The following is a 17,099-nucleotide window of genomic DNA, read 5'->3' as shown; positions in this document are numbered from 1 at the left end:
GAAGCAGTAAATGTTCAAAAGGTGTGGGTTCACTCACACTCTCCATTCAAATATATGAGTATTTTTCTGTGTCCAGCTGCAGTTACTTATTGTCTCTACACACCTGACAGTACACATGTCAATCAAACTTTCAAAATAAAAGCACACAACACTTGTAAGAAATATCCCTCATTTTTAAAAAGCAAAATGATCTGATCCTGACAGGCCAGAGTGCGAGGTCCCGACCAACACTGCTTGCAGCTTTATTTAAATGAATGTTTCCAAAACACTGACACGGTAAGGCTCATTGCCTGCAGCATTTGACTGATTGTGAGCAGTGACTTACGAGTCCTCTGTTCTACTTCTAACTTCTCTCAGTCAATCAATCAATCAATTGATCAATCAGTTGATCAATCAATCAATCAGTCAGTCAAACTTCATTAGTATTTCACCTTTCATACAGGTTAGTGCAATTTAAACAACTTTACCACAACTTAATAACTAACTTGAACAACTTCCGCTTTGCATGGGATGTATGACGAACCCTCAGTTAGCTCCAAGCTACTGAGTTCTGTCAACTACAGTCACGTTACCTCACGATAAACTATTAATTTTAACATAATACTAATATAAATTCTCTATCAGCTACACGCTGGATGTAGCAAGAATAACAGGAATTTATTCATTTATAAAAAAAATAAATAAAAAAAAAGGAAAAAGGGCACTTTCTGTCTCAGAGGCGGACAGGTGCTCAACCTACTTTGTTGAACTCATTTCTGCTCCTTGTGTCTGGTGTTCCCATTCACTCACCACTAGCTGCAGTCAGCTGTTCGAAGTGGAGGAAGTGTGCATGGTTTGAAGTCCTTGTGATTATTATGTACAATGTTTATAAATGATTACAGTTTTCACGTAACTTGCCCGACACTGGTCTAAAATAGCCATTATAATTAATAAAACTGTGATGCTCTCAGACATGTCAAAAAAATACAAAAAAATTAGCAAAAGAAACCCCAGTTTACAAATCTTTGTCTCATCTTCTGTTCTGTATTTGGGAGAGCTCACGGTGTGTTATCCTTTAAACTGACATTATGCTTCTCCGGGCTGCAGCCTAAACACGGGCCGCTCAGAGACGTTTGCGGTGCGATTTATTTTATACTTGTTTGTAATTGGTTTATGTCTCCTCTTGCCTGTGTAGGTTCACATAAATGTTTACACGTGTCTTCAGAGAAGCAAACTGTCTTCACATACCAGTCTCAATATCTACAGCGAACAATCAGCTTAACTTAATAACTGCATAATTACGTGTACATTTGTGCGTAAATTAAGCTAAAGTGCACTCAAGCCAACTACACTGATCAATGCTGTTTCAGTATTAGCAGAAAATTATCCAAAAGAAAAATTTAAATCATCCACACAGAAAACAACCAACAAAAATTAATACCTGACTGATTAATATTAGTCTGGTAACAAGATGCTTTTTACAGTATTTTTGAAGCAACAACTTCACTTTTTGTCACATTTTTACATATAAAAAAATACAGTGTTTTTGTGCTAATGTTACTGCTACTCTTCTGCTCTTCCTGCCTCCTGTCTGTGCTACCTATTCAATGCTAAAACCTCTGAAAAGGGTTGACAACATCCATTATAATTCCCACCTGTTCTCCTTTTTTCTGCACATACAATATAGAACACAAACATGGTGTTGGAGCCATTCAGCAAATACATATCCTCTGCAAGCAGCCGACTTTTCTTTTGCAATACTCTACATGAGTGGTGTGTTGTTTCGCAGCTGGCACATCCATCTCTCCTCCCTTCAGGTTTCACAAATGTCCATGTTGTCTTTGTTTAAATAAAGGCACTTCACCTCAGGGAAGCAGCCATACAGAGCAGAAAATCAACAACATCATTGTCTGGCTGCTCAGTGACTGCCTTTCAACACTCAGCTGTGGATGGAGACTGACAGGAAGCACAAACATACAAAGGGAGCACCTGGAGTGGCAGGTGAAAAGATGGCAACTGCTTTTCACTGCACGAGACACCTGACCTGGTAAAAACCCAGGCACTCAGCGGGGGAAAAACATTTTGGTTCCCTATTTCAGAGGGTGTGGTGATGAAAAAAATAAATACACCTTCAGCCAGTCACATCACTGGTCTCGTAGCTCTGAAACAGCTGAACCAATCACAGTGAAGCATGACAACAACAGCTCAACAAATGAGGAAACTGCTTTCCCATGAAATCTTGTTGATGTTGTCTGGAGCGGAGCAGCTCAACGAGAACAAACAGCACCACAGATGTGATGATGGTTTGGGTTTTTACTTACTTACTTCAGGGTTAATTAGTACAATGACAAAAACAAATACATATGTTCAATATAACATTTAATTGCTTTCGGCTCTTGAGTACTTTTTGATGCTTTACTACGACTTTAGGTGGTTGACAATTGATTTTATTCTTTATTTATGAATATATATAGGCCTTATCAACGTATTTGATATTTTTGCTTTGAACTACAGCTTTTTCTCCCACCTGTCTGAAGTACTGAAGTTCTTTGAGAAATTTACAATGAGGACAAAGTCAAGAGGTTGTGACATGTAACACAGCAAGCTAGTGAAGCTGTAAACAGAACCGCTGCTAGGTGGTGTCTGCCTTACACAGAACTACTCTCTAGAGACTGAAAACATGATCACTATTATTAGTCTTTGGAGCCGTTTCTAAACAAACTAATGTGACAAAACTATTCATGATGAAGGAACATGTCACCCAGTGCAGCGTTGTGGCTCACTGATGTGTTTTTAATAGCTTTTGGACAACAACAGATGTGACGTGAATGGCAGTGAGCATATTTTAGGACACAGAGGCTATGGTAGAGACCAAGTAGCAGTAGTAGTAGTAGTGGAGGTTGACATTGCAGTGGTGTTTACATCTTATCCAACTTATCAATTGTCATAACCATTCTCACAACAGGAGTGCGATTTTTCAGCTTAAAAACAAAACAATGGAACTCAGGTCACAGAGTTAACAAAGAGGCATCACGTGGCAAAAATCAGCTGTAAGACGAACAAACATTACCTTCAGCAACATTTGCTGACAAATGTTCATGTGTTCATAGCGTTTTCACACAGGTTATAATAATATATATAAGTTATAATCAAAACACGTTTGACTGTTCCATGGTTACTGCTAACTCTGCATACATGGCGTACGGTAGCCAAGCTGTGTTGTTTGTTGTTGGTTTGTTGCTACACATCTTACTTTGCACAACTAGATGGCTGCACAGCTACATAACTGATCAAAGATATTCTGTGTGCGTTTTTGTTTAGACAATGATACAGTGTTATCCTGACTGGGTACCTTCATTACACCTCGGGCACACAGACATCAAAGCAATGCACACTGAGCAGTTTAACTGGACGACAAAGAAACAGTAAGTTCTCACAGGGAACAACACTGCAAATGGATGAAGATGCACCACCAGATATAGCTGCACAGTGGTCACAGGTGGCTGAAGCTGCACTACAGAACGACACTAGAGAACAGCATAAATACAGTTTTTGTCGCCGCAGTTTATACTGAACAGGATATAGAAGGAAGAGTTCTCCCAAAAGAAGATGGATGAAAGATGATGACATGAAGGTCAGGTACTGCACTGGGCTTCCATGTTTTGCTGCTGTGACAGGTGTGCTTCTTACTTGCCTACCACAGAAAGGCTGAGAACTTACTCTTTTTCAGATGCTCCTCTTGACTCTGATGCATCTGAATTGCACACACCTTCTGCATAGACTGAAAGACTGTGTCCACCACATTCAGAGACACCACAGGTGCACTGTTTACACACCTTAGCCCCCTTGGTGCACTGGCCAGAGAGACGTTGTTTAAAGGCAGCATGCCACATCAGTTTGTGGAGGCTTTTGGCAATCATGTGGTTTTTGTGGACTGCTTTGAAATTTACACTGAGAGAGCATCAAATCTGAAAGCCAGATATTTTCCCATTACAAACATTAGCACACCATAAAGTATCTTATTGGCATTACACCACAGGGAGATATCTCTTGCATTACCACAGGGTTGGGGAGGCTGTGCCAGTGACAAGCAGGTGACTGAGAACATAAAATATTGCCTGGAGACTTGGTGTTGGTGGATCGTGGATTTGACCTCGGGGATGGTGTCAGACTAATGTGTGCAGAAGTGAAAATCCCTGCATTCACAAGAGGACGCTGCCAGCTGGATGCAAAAGATGTGGAGGAGACACAGCAGATAGCTCACCCCAGGGTCCATATGGAGGAGGTGATTGGATGTGTATGCACCAAATACACCATACTAAGTGAGACCGTACCAGCGTGCATGGTGCTCCCATGTGGAGGCGAGGACATGATTTCCCTTGACAAGACTGTGTCTGTGTGCTGTGCCTTGACTAATACGTACCCCAGTGTTTTTATGAAAAAGTTACTAAACTGTATACTTCTGAGATAAATCCCCTTGTGATGTAGACTGTATTAACTACTTTATTCATATGTTGCGTACTACATGTGACCTTAATAAATGATGGAAAATTAATCCAAATCTGAATTTCTTTATTTGTGTAACATGTTATTGCTAGTGTAATGCTAAAGTAAATATGTGTACCAATGCTGTGCAAATACAATAGAAAAGAAGTAAAGTGACAGTGTAACAAGTACTGACATTTCAAATACAATTGAGATTTTTTTTTTTTTTTAAAAAAGGCAAATAAAACATATAAAAACATAAAAACTATTGCTCTGAAAAGTCCAGATAGTAATTGTGTCTTCTGCTTAAGTGTGCAACACACAGGTGCTCAGGTGTTCCTAATAAAGTGCTCGCTGAGTGTGTTTGTGACAAATTTCCTCATTCAGAAGAAAAAGTGGCCACAGGAGACCAGTTTCCTGTTTCCTGTTGCGGTGAGTCGGGACAGTTTTTTAAAAAGCGTAACTACGATCATTCCCTAACCTTTAACCCTCTGTGGTTATTATTGTAGTCATGACAATGAAGGTGGCCTAACTTTAAGGAAGTAGTAACTTTACACCCAAATCACATGTTTCTCTAAGCTTAACAAAGCGATCATTTTAACCCAAACCATGATTTTTCCCTAAACCTAACCAGACCTGAAGCACAGCATTGTCACATCATAAAACATCATTATTGTTTAACAGTGATGTGTAACAGTTTTGGAAAACTGAGTCACATGATCAAACCACGTGTTTGGTTGTTTAATTTGGAGGACTGAGAAAAGAAGAAAATCATCACTTTTAAGAAACTTCTTGTGGTTTCATTTAATAAAAGACTTAAATGAAAACTATGTTCATTACAACATTTTTGTTGTTCTGGTCATCTGTTCTGTCGGTGATGATAATAACAGTTGCAAAGTTTGAGGAGCCGCTAGTGCTGGAACTTCTCTTTTCTCATTTCAAATATTCCTCCTCAATATTTCTGAACATGAAACACGCCCTGCTAGCTCACACCCAAGCTAATGCTAGCTTACTGGGAACACTGAGTGCTGCACACTTGGGCTAACATTATCTATTTTAGCTAAATTGTGCTGACAGGGCAGGTATCAAGTCACGTCATAATCAAGTCACATTAAACTCAATGAAATATTGCGACAATAGTCTGACTCAGTGTGAGTCCCGGAGTCGGGGAGAGCAGCAGGTGACCCAACTGTCAATCACAGCTGTCAATCAACACCAACACAGCAGACATCAAAGCTACTATAAGTCTTCAAATCTTATTGATGGAGCAATAATTTCCAAAATGACCACCAGCACACTTATTAGAGGGTCTGAATTTAGAGATTGAGACCAGAATGACTCATTGAAAACAATGATTGACTGAGTATCTCTGGAGAGGAGTTGAGGAAGCATCTAGCAGCTGTCAGTGACACTTTAAGATACTTCAGCCTCAAGACATGGTAGTTGTTGCTTGCTCTAAATACTACAGTACCCATGATCCCCAGCTACTGTTGCTATGGAGAAGAAGTCAATAAGAGACTCTTTTCATTGATGAATTTGGAAACAAAACATGATGTCAGTTACTGAATTTATCAAAAATTAAGAAGCAGATATGTTCTCACACAGTTATTCATCTCGTGTACTCATGATTCAACAGGGGAAACATTACTTCTGGAAACATGGGTGTCTGAAATAACCCCTCCGACTCTGAAACTATTCTACACAACAAAAAGGTCAGACGATCAGACAGGTTGGAAACAAACCCGCAGGTTATTCAAACTTATTGGGAAGAGAAAACAAAAGCCAACAGTAAAATTACCACCAAACTGTCTGTAAACATCTGTCATAGTTGACACATCCACTTCCTGCTTCATCTTTGACCCACAGTTGTTAATGTAATTGTGCTTAAACAGTTTTGTGTTGAATGAATGAATTCAGGTGCGTTCACTTTCATTGTGACTTCCAAATCAAGTGGTTTAGATAATCTGCATGAACTGTCGGTTTGTTTCCAACCTGTCTGACTTCTCTTTAGCAATGTCACCGTGTCCACAGATCTCAGCTCTTTACTTGGCAAGTACAACGTTACTATTACTGATATAAATGATGGGTAAAACTCATAGACAAATATGGATGTAGTTATCGGGACGTCACCCGTTGGTTTCTGAGGAGTGGTTTTGAAGCTCAAAGTGGCCCACTCCAGCCGTCGCCATATTGGCAGTGCGTGATGCTGCCTAACTCCCAGCCAATCAAAAATGGGTAAAGAGGCGGGCCGAATGGCTGAAACAAGCCACCTAGCGGCTGGCGGACCTGGCACTCAAAGCAGCCATGTCCTTCATTATGCATAACTTTACGGCTTAATAAAATTTGAACGGATGAGTTATAAAAAAATTCACCCCCCGTACAGTTGTCATGAAAGAGGAAATTATCTACAGAGATCAAAACCGTTGTTTGTACCAGGCTGTAAACATGTTTATTTCTGCTGTAAAGTTGGCCATTTTAACATGGGGGTCTATGGGATTGACTCGCTTTTGGAGCCTCAAGTGGCCATTCAAGGAACTGCAGTTTCTGGCACTTCCGCATCGGCTTCATTTTTCAGCCCCGGAGGTTGCCACTTGGTTACTAAAATAAGACAGACATTCTACTTAATCTGGTTTATCCTTTAAGATACTACATCATATTTCAAAGTGTTGGTAATATTACTATGTTGCAAATGAAAATAAGTGTTGATTCACACTCACCGGTCAGCATGGAGACTGTGATGGTTTCTGTTTGTGTCTGAAGAGAGGTTGGCGTAACTGAAGGTTTGTCCATGATTGTATGTGATGATTTGTGACCACAGAGAGAGAGAGAGGAAAGAGATGGAAACAGAGGATTGTATGTCTCCAGTGAAAGAGAGATTTAAGTGAAGTGATGGGTGCCTGTGTGAGTCAGGAGGTGAAAGGTAAAGAGATTTCTTCACACTTTTCCACTGTCTGTCCCGATGTTTCTGTGGGAAAGAAGAGAAAATCTAGATAGTTTCCCCACATCTACTAACATGTAACCAAGCACAGAAACACAACTCCAGTGGGTTAATGTTACTCTGCAGCTATTTGCCATGTTTCTGTCAGTTTGTTTTGAGGTCAAAACTTACTTGATGCAGCTTTAAACAATGAGTCTGGTGATATTCCATATTTTTGTTATTGTCAACAAATGCCATGAAAACACCAAAACCAACAACTGTCTTATTACTGAGAGTACTGCTGTAACTGCTGGCTCCTCTTTTTAATTTCACATCTCATTGTTTGTTATTGATTCTTGTTAACTTGTGTATATTTTGAATGTCATATGCACATTGTTTTGTACAAGAAACAATACATTTGTGACAGTTTTTAGCTAAAGCTTGTTGTGCGATTGCTACTGCAATTTAAACCGATGTTGTGTTGGTGCTATATTTACCCAAACTGTGTAAAATTGTGCAATAAGAAAAGGCTTCCAGGATGAGGACTCTCTTCCCCTTGGACTAATAGCATCTCATGGAAACTTGTGTGAAAGTGTGTTGCAGCTTCAAGTCTTTTTCCACAAACAGGTGTTACAAAAGGGAGAGTTGTCTTCTATCCAAGCCAATACAGTATATAGTTTCAATTTTTTAAAAAGTCTGTCATTTGTAGTTTTTAAGAAAACATTGCTCAAACAGGAGGGAATAGTGCATTTCTTGGGGACTATTTTCAGTGGTGGATCAATCCACAGTTGGAGCTTTAGTGAGTATTTTGGGCAGCAGGATGGTATGTGTGAGTTGGGGTGAGCCCAACCCTCACCCTAACTGTGAAACTGAAAGGATTACTCCAGTGATTTATTTTTATCATAAAGTTGGGGGACCCATGAGAGAGATTAAACAAAGAGAACGGTCAAAATCAAGGCAGCGGAGGTCGCAGTATCCCCCTAAAACATTGCATCCTACATTACCCATAATGCAACTTGATAGCATCTTCTCATTGGTCCATTTCTGCCTGGTAAACATCCACCTCTTTCACACTCCACACCTCCAGTAGTCTGAGATTACTCAGCCTATGAAAACAGAGTCTGAAAAACTAACCCTGATGATGTCATGGTGATGTCATCGGGGTCAGTTTTTCAGACTCTGTTTTCATAGGCTGAGTAATCTATACCATGAGTAGTAAACTGATCTTGAGATGTATGTTTGATATTTTAATTTAAAAAAAACTGATCAAGCAGATTTTTGTATTGACTTTTCCTACCAATTTTCACACTTTTAGATTTTTTTTTTTTTTAACTTTAAGAGGCTGTATATGTGGTTTGTATGTGAATGAATGGCTGATGAAGTTGAACTGACTGTGTATCTGCTGCCTGCTTCTTCAGCTTGACTCTCCAACATGTTTCTTCCCAGTTATTCTCAGTGAATAAAACCTGCTGCAGGAACCGTTTCCTCCTACAGTGCCTCAGCGCCGGAGAGTGTTTATAAAAAGACTGTCAGCCTGACAACTGGCCGCCTCCCAGCAAACTGATAATTACAACTCAAACACTCTAACTCTACAGACTCTCAGCTGCAGAGTTGATTTTAAAATAAGAACTCACCGCTGTCTCCGTCAGCCGAGCCGGACTTCCTGTCTCTTTAAAAACACACACAGTCATGTGAAAGCTGATCTCCACCATCAAATAATTTCCAGTTTGTTCAGTTTTTGCATGTTGCAGAACCAGGATGACAATCATGTGAATTCAGTGTGCTCTTTTGCAAATTGACTGGTCTCTGCTCTTTCATCCCAGCAGCAGCTCCTCCCAGCACCATGTAAATAACCCACAGCTGTTGTGTGGGCTGGATTTCACTCTGGGTCAGAGGGAAGGGAGAGTCCCTCCGGCTTCAAGTCATTTGTCAGTGATCTGCAGCTCTCTGAACTCTGATACTGGCAGTGGGTCACACAATAATTACATTAGCAGAGTTAGACTCTGAGCTATGGAGGCCCATTTCCACAAGGAAAAGAAAAAACATGCATGAGTTAGGAATGAAAGAAAGACTCCATATTATGGTGATACAAAGTCAACATTTTGACATATTACCTCATAATTATTACTGTAAAAGCACTTATGAATTAATATCTCAATTTTAAACAAAAGTTTAATTCTATATTTGTATCTCATAATAATAATAATAATTATTATGATTTATTGTCTCATTATAGAAGCCTTGTTTACACAGTAACTTATTATTTTGACTTAGCATCTTACAATTTTGACGTAGTATCTCACAATTCTTAAAATCACAATTTTCATGTAGTATTTCATAATTCTTAAATATGAAGTCATAATCTTGGCTTAGTATATCTAAATTTGTTCTCATAATCTTTATTAAAAAGTCATATTCCTATTAAGTTCCTCATGAAATCATAGCTTTGATTTTGTGTTTGTGCATATTGTGTGTATTTGTGCGTATAAAACAATAATCTCTGATTTACTATTTCATATTTTATTTTTTTACTGTAAAAGTCATAATTTTGACAGCTTATCACATAATTTTGACTTAAAGTCTATTTTGATGTAGTATCAGAAGTTTGACATACAAAGTCTTAATTTTGATTTAGCATCTTATAATTTTGATGTAGCATCTCATAAAGTCACAAGTGTGATGTAGTATTAATGTAGTATTTCTTAATTTTTATATACAAGTACAAATTTTGATTAAGTATCTTAAAATCTTGACTAAGAATCTTAAATTAACAATCATGTTTGCATCATATTTTTTACTTAAATTCCAGTGTAGTATCTCATAATTTCAATTTAAAGTCAGAATTTTGACTATATACTCATGACTTACCATGAGTATTTATCTATTTATTTCCTTTTTATCATTTCATCGATCTTTTTCTTTTTCTGGCATTAATGGGCTTCCATACTGAAGACCACTTAGTCATATTCACAGTTCAGAAAACTAAGATTTGAAAGGCTGAAAGTAAAACTATTGCATGGAAAACAGGATTTGAAGGTTTTAATGTCTGTTGTACCAGCTTCATACTCACAGTGTTTTGTCCTATAACACAACATGATGTAATATGTACCTAATATGTTATGTACACAGTAAATGTCTGAATTAATTATTTATAATAATGACAATAATAAAACTTTATTTATACAGCACTCTTCAAAACAAAGTTACAACATGCTTTACATGGTTAAAACATTTAAGTATTACAGTTAAGCAGTAAAATCATTAAAAATAAAACAATAAAATACTCCTGGCAAAAGATTAAAAATAATAATAATAATAAAAAAATAAAAAACATTTTGGAAATAAAACACTGTGATACCAATTAAATAAAGGCCTTTTTAAAGAAGATATGTTTTGAGAAGTGATTTAAAAGACGTCACTGATTCTGCAAAAGCCTTTAGCCTCTAGTCACCTTTAGTCTTGAGCTGTGACTTAAGAACAGTCAGAATAACAGTCAGTTGTAATGTGGGCATGGTCTTGATCTATCAGATCAAAATTCTCTTTTTATTTTTCTCTGTACAGAGAGTGCCTTTAAAATAGGTAGAGTAAACCAAACTCCATGGATCAATATTAGACAGTAGAATGATAAAACTGTCCTAGTTATGGGGAGAGGTCTGGCAGTTATTAAGATATGTGCTAAATTATTACCACAACAATGCATTTCTCAAATTGTTCAAACATCACTTCTTACTCATTTAGATAACTGTCCAGTAGTGTAGTCAACTGCATCAAATAATGACTAAAAACTACAGTTATTCCAGAATAGAGCTGCAGGATGCACATAACCTTCGGCTGGTCGCTGGTGAGGGACAGGATGGTTATTTCCCTGCTCTGTTTTATAAAAAAAATATTTCATTGTCTAAAATCCCCAATGTTCAATTTTCATTTAGTAATAATGACCATAACTTAGATATTAGGCATGCATCAAGAGGTTGTTTTTCACTTCCTTCCAATGTACTGTTATGTACAGAGGAATGAAAGTATGGAATGGTTGCCATCAGACATTACACATTTAATCAGGCCAGGCTGAGAGAGAGAAACCAGATCACAGCCTGTTTATCTGCACAAACTGGGATTTGTATTGGATCCACATGAGTCAGCTCAACATCAGTAGAGAGAACAAACACTCAATGCTAATCTCATTTGTCCCTGTGTTCCAGGAACCATTAAAACCTACCAAGCCTTTCATCATGTACCTAATGACAACTACAGTTCCTTCAGTCTAACAGAATTCAGGCTGGGGAAGAAGGAGGATATGTTATTATCCTGCTGTATGACTAACAGACAGTTTCAAATCACTGCAACTAAGCTGCAAGCAACCTAATCATGAATTACAGGAGCTGATACACAACTTCCGCTGTGAGGAGAGTAAAAGTACTCATTATGCAGACTGGCTTCTTTTAGAGTGTTATATTATTATAGTAAATTTATACTGTTTGTTTGAAAAGTAACTATAAGTGGCAAATAAATGTAGTGGAGTTAAAAGTACAATATATTCTCTGAAATGTAGCTTAAAATGTAAATACCCAAGTAGTACAAGTATCTCAAAATTGTACTTTAGCACTTGAGTAAATGTACTTAGTTACACCCTTAGCTTAGTAAAGCTAGTTAGCTTAGCTTAACTGGCTTTACTAAGGAAAGCTCAACAAACTCAGGCATCCTTCCCTCTTCTTTCCTTCTCTCACCTCTAACAAACAACAACTCTCCCCTTTAAGAGGTCCTCCAGTCAGTCTCGGCAGAACCATATTTCTCTTGGGGTGTCTCACTTTTGCACACCTACATCAGGTAATTGACAAAGTAACTTATATCAGTCAACATTATCGATCCAAACAGTACTATTGTTTATACAATATACTCCTTACCATCTGCCAAGAAACCCATGTACAAAAACAAATACTAAACAAAATCTTTGATAATGTCAGTGAGGGCATAAAAGCAGGAAGTGGTTGGGTGAGTCTGGTAAGCATCAAAGTGAGCGAAGGATTGATTCAGGAAACTCAGGATTAAATCAATAAACAATAACTGAACTTAAACATTATTTGTATGTCTTGTTTTAACCAGAAAATGCTGATGTAGCCTAACTAACAAAACATCATGCTAAACACAAACAAACCCCAGATAATAAGCGCTAGCAATGCTACAGATAAAGATACTGACTTTGCAAGAAATACATCACGGTGCACATGGGACTAAGTGTGTGGTCTCACCCGTTCTCACAAGCTGCATGAAAAAGTTGTCTATAGGCTCAAATGAGGCTCAATAAGATTTTGATCTTGTAAAATGATGTTCAGAAATTCTTTCAAAGCTTGTGATTACATGTCAGCCACTATAAACCTGTGAGAAACAGCTTGTGAATGTATAGAAAAGACTCGTAGGTGAGAATGTCAAAACTTTCAACGGCGAGGTTACACAAAGACTCTGAGAAAGAATACATGCTTCTGTGAACATCTGAGTACAGGTTCAAGGCAGAAAACTACGTGTGAAACACGGCACTCAAAGTTCCCACACTGTGTGTGACACTAAAGTTACACACAGGCAGCAGCTTTTACATCTGGTATCAGGGCCAACATTTGTGCTAAATCTTGAATGTGTGTGTGTGCAGTTTCAGATAGTTTTCTGCTTTGAATCTGTACTCAAATCACAAAAGCACTTCAGTATTTCAGTAACCTCACCATTGACGTACTGTGTATAAAGGTTTTATTTTGACATTCTCATTTTTTTCCTACAACTTCAGATCTTTTCTGAACATCCGAAAACGTCAATCTCTCATTCAGAGTTTTTTCACAGGTTTACAAAGGCTCATCTACAACCACAGGCATCATTTCAGTCTTACTGACCATTATTTGAGCCCACAGGATTCCATACAGAATCATCAATGTGCGTATATTTTCCCTTTGATTTGATTTGATTTATTGAACAGGACAGTGTGCAGTATTAAGCATAAATGATGCACTGCACCAGAGTTAGCTTGAAGCTAATTTGCATCTGTAGTCCATTACAATCAAAACATACAACAGCACAACAACAAACAGTACAAAGCAAAAAAAAAAAAAAACCTCACAAAGAACATACCATACAAAATACAAAGCTACACATCACATACACCCACAATGTCAATTAAAAATTAATAACGTAAACTAGGCTCAGTGGTCACACTTTCCTTGGCACACTAACATTATCAAAGAGCTGAGTATATATTATGGAACAAAAACATTATATTTGAAATAGATTCTTTGTCTCCAAACTTTAAAAAGATTAAAAATAAATAAATAAATAAATAGCAACCCCTAGAGGCTGCAGTGTTCATTACAGCCACAATATTGCTGTATATTTATAATATATTTATAGTAATAATAGTTTATATTTTTGTTTTTTATATACTAGATGTTTATTTAATATTATAACATATTCTATATTTACACCATATATACATATATCACATTTGGTATACTGTATATATGAAACATATAATGTATTATTGCTTATACATATTACAATAAAGATAAACAAATGTTATATTGTAACTATATGTAGTATGAAAAATATAAAACTATATCACATATTATCAAAATAAAATATAGAATACATCATGATAATACATATATAAACATTTTAAAATATAATTTGTTATAAATCAATATATGATATTCTATATATTGTATTTTTATATATCTTATTTTTATATGTAAACCTTTAGACAATTTTACAGTATATAGGTATTTATATATTTACTGTATTTGTTTGTATATATTTAAACAGTGTTATTTATTATAATGTTATATTTTTTATGTTTATTTTAAATTTAATAATATTTTCTCTATACTAAATTTATTTGATCATTTATAATGACTAATCATATTGTAAATATTTATATTACATACTGTATATTACATTTGGTAAATTTACTGTATGTTATACATGTATGTTGTGTTAGTGTGTATGTTATATATATTATACATTATATTTATCAAAAAAGGACATTACGATAGTATTATATATGATATTACAGCTATATTATATTGCTATAGCTTATTGTTACTGATAGGGTGTCACTGTGACATCATGAATCATTTATATGGGACTCTGGTCAGTAGTTGTTGATATATTTCACTCTTGTACAGATCATCTGACCAATGGTGAACAGGGAAAAACTGAATAAAAACTAGAAACATAAATAAATAATAAAAAAAAATAAAAAAAATGTTAACTTCAGAGGGCACTTTGAAGCTTGTATATTCTTTTAGCTGCAGGTTACATGGATGCATACTCTGGTCCCCAGTCGCCTCATTTCTTACTTTTATCGTTCTGATCTTTTCTGAACGTGTCGGCAGCAGCAGACTTGATTCTGTGTGTTGAAGAGAGTAAATAGTCTCCGTCTGACTGGAGATTCATCCTGACCAAATAAATCTAACACCTCAAATCCAAATCTCAACCCACAAACACTAAAGAGTAAAGAGTAAAACGGATTTGACAGATGTGATTTCTGTATGGAAGTTCAAGGCTGCCAAGATTAAAATGAAATCAAATCTAAAAATGAAAAAAAGAGTTTGTACATTGTACATTACATATACGTTATGTATCAATTTTTTCATTTTGGTAGTAATTACGCATTTTCACCCTGTAAAATTATAAAACTTTACTTTGTGAAGGTTACGTAATTTGGATTCAAATATCTCACATATAATTTTAGACCAACATATAAAATGTAAAAAAAAAAGACACAGAACACTACATTATTGTTCATGAGAATGTCCTTAGAAAGTAATATTTTGTATTTGGTGTTTCTTTTCACAGAGACCCTAAGATGACCATTTTGTCAAGTGTTTTGTGCTCATAAGAAACAATCTCATTTTAACTCAAGGTTCACTTACTAGCTTTTTCTGAAGCTTTTATCATTGGTTATTGTTGTTGTTGTTGCTAATAACATGTGACCATTCCTTAATTATCTGTGATGACAACTAAGCAAATTCAATCTGCTGAGGAAGACCATGAGATGTGGTTGAAAAGTCCAGAAAATGCCAGTAAGTGGACCGTTCTTTGTTTTGTTTTTTTTCTTTGTTATTTTATGTACATTGGATAGGTGCATTTTACATTTTAATAAAAATGTTCATACACAATAGACACATGAATAGAAAGTATAATTTGAATTTGATGAAATGATTTCATTGTAATATTGGCAGATCATAGCCCTAACCCGAACCCCAACCCTAACCCTAACCCTAACCCCAACCACAACCCTAACCTAACCCTAACCCAAACCTAACCCTAACCCTCACCCTGACCCATACCCTAACCCTATCCCCAACCCTAACCCCAACCCTAATCCTTAACCCCTACCCTAACCCCAACCCCAACCCTAACCATAACCCCTAACCCCTACTCTAACCCCAGACCTAACCCTAACTCCAAACCTAACCCTAACCCCTAACCCTAACCCCTAACCCCAACCCTAACCCTGCCAAATCAAGTTCAACATATCCAGGATTATCTTTTGGTTATCTGGCATTGACATTGACCGTCCAGATAACCCCTAACCCTAACCCCAACCCTAACCCTAACCCCAACCCTAACCCTAACCCCTAACCCTAACCACTACCCTAACCCCAACCCCAACCCTAACCTAACCCTAACCCTAACCCCTAACCTTAACCCGTAACCCTGCCGAAGCAAGTTCAACATATCCAGGATTATCTTTTGGTTATCTGGCTTCACTGAGCCTAACATTGACCGTTCAGATAACCAGAACTATGAAGCTGGTTATCAACTGGCTCAGTCAACTCTGGGTTTAACAACTGCAAGCGTGTTCACGTAAAAGAGGCGGGGTTGTTAATTACGAGTGACATCATCAGAACCATGAATGAAGTTCTTCATATGATATGAGATGAAACAGTGATATTAAGTACCTGCAAAAAACTTCAGTTTTAGGCACAGCAAAAAGTCATATTCAACGAAGCGAAATGTAAACAAGCCTGTAATCATACAACAGAATAAGAAGATGAAGAAACACTAGAAATAATTTCCAAATATTAAAAGTAGGCTATGACTTAAAATACATGTGGGAATTATTAATATATGACTTAAGCTTGGAGTGAGTATTTCTTGCTATTTAGATGGATGATGAAGAAACCATCTGAATAGGCCACATAAAAAAACTTAAAAGTAACGTCAGACTGTTTCTGCTACTGAAGAAAAGAGTGTAAAAGTAGTTAATGACTGATGAGTCTATCTGACCCAAATGTTGCTTTATAATCATGGAGCCCAGTAACAGTGTGAGGATTGTTTTTCCAATAAATCCATTTATCATCACAGTTGTCTTGTGTTATTCTGAGCTGGAATCAGAGTGTAAAATCATCCACACTCTCAGCTGTCACTACGGGGAGAAAATCAATGATGCAAAATTAAAATGCAACTAAAATCATCATTATGTGTTTAGTCTCGTAAACAATCTCTCCGTTTGTTAGAAGCTCTGTTTTAAAACCAGAGTGTAAATAGAAAGTCTGGAACAATAAAATGTTTCTACTGACCCATAAGAATATATATTGATCTTTTTACTTGTCACTTTATTGTAAACTCAAGACTTTTGTCCATGTCAGGATCTTGTAGGAATGATGACTCCTTTTTTTCCAGTGATCTGATTGGTCAGTGGTCAGGGTGTTGACAGGTTGTGATCCGATCCTCT

The 17,099-nt window shown here is 36.8% G+C and overlaps 1 protein-coding gene across 2 annotated transcripts in view; it reads right to left on the bottom strand.

The window, feature by feature from the left end:
* LOC137192261 (glycophorin-C-like) overlaps positions 1 to 9,287 on the bottom strand; it is a 33,905-nt gene extending 24,618 nt beyond the window's left edge. The window contains exons 1-2 of one of the 2 annotated variants that reach the window (XM_067602799.1): positions 9,016 to 9,287; positions 7,182 to 7,429 (exon numbers count right to left, since the gene is read on the bottom strand). In XM_067602799.1, coding sequence (XP_067458900.1) covers positions 7,182 to 7,254 — 73 coding nt within the window. In that variant the 5' untranslated portion in view covers positions 7,255 to 7,429; positions 9,016 to 9,287. The remainder of the gene's footprint in view (positions 1 to 7,181; positions 7,430 to 9,015) is intronic. The other variant, XM_067602798.1, reaches the window with a different exon arrangement.
* Positions 9,288 to 17,099: the final 7,812 nt, after the last annotated feature.

Source organism: Thunnus thynnus, chromosome 11 (assembly GCF_963924715.1).
Source record: "Thunnus thynnus chromosome 11, fThuThy2.1, whole genome shotgun sequence".
Lineage (NCBI taxonomy): Eukaryota > Metazoa > Chordata > Actinopteri > Scombriformes > Scombridae > Thunnus > Thunnus thynnus.
Note: the sequence above shows the minus strand (reverse complement) of the source record. Positions and strands in the feature narration are given on the sequence as shown.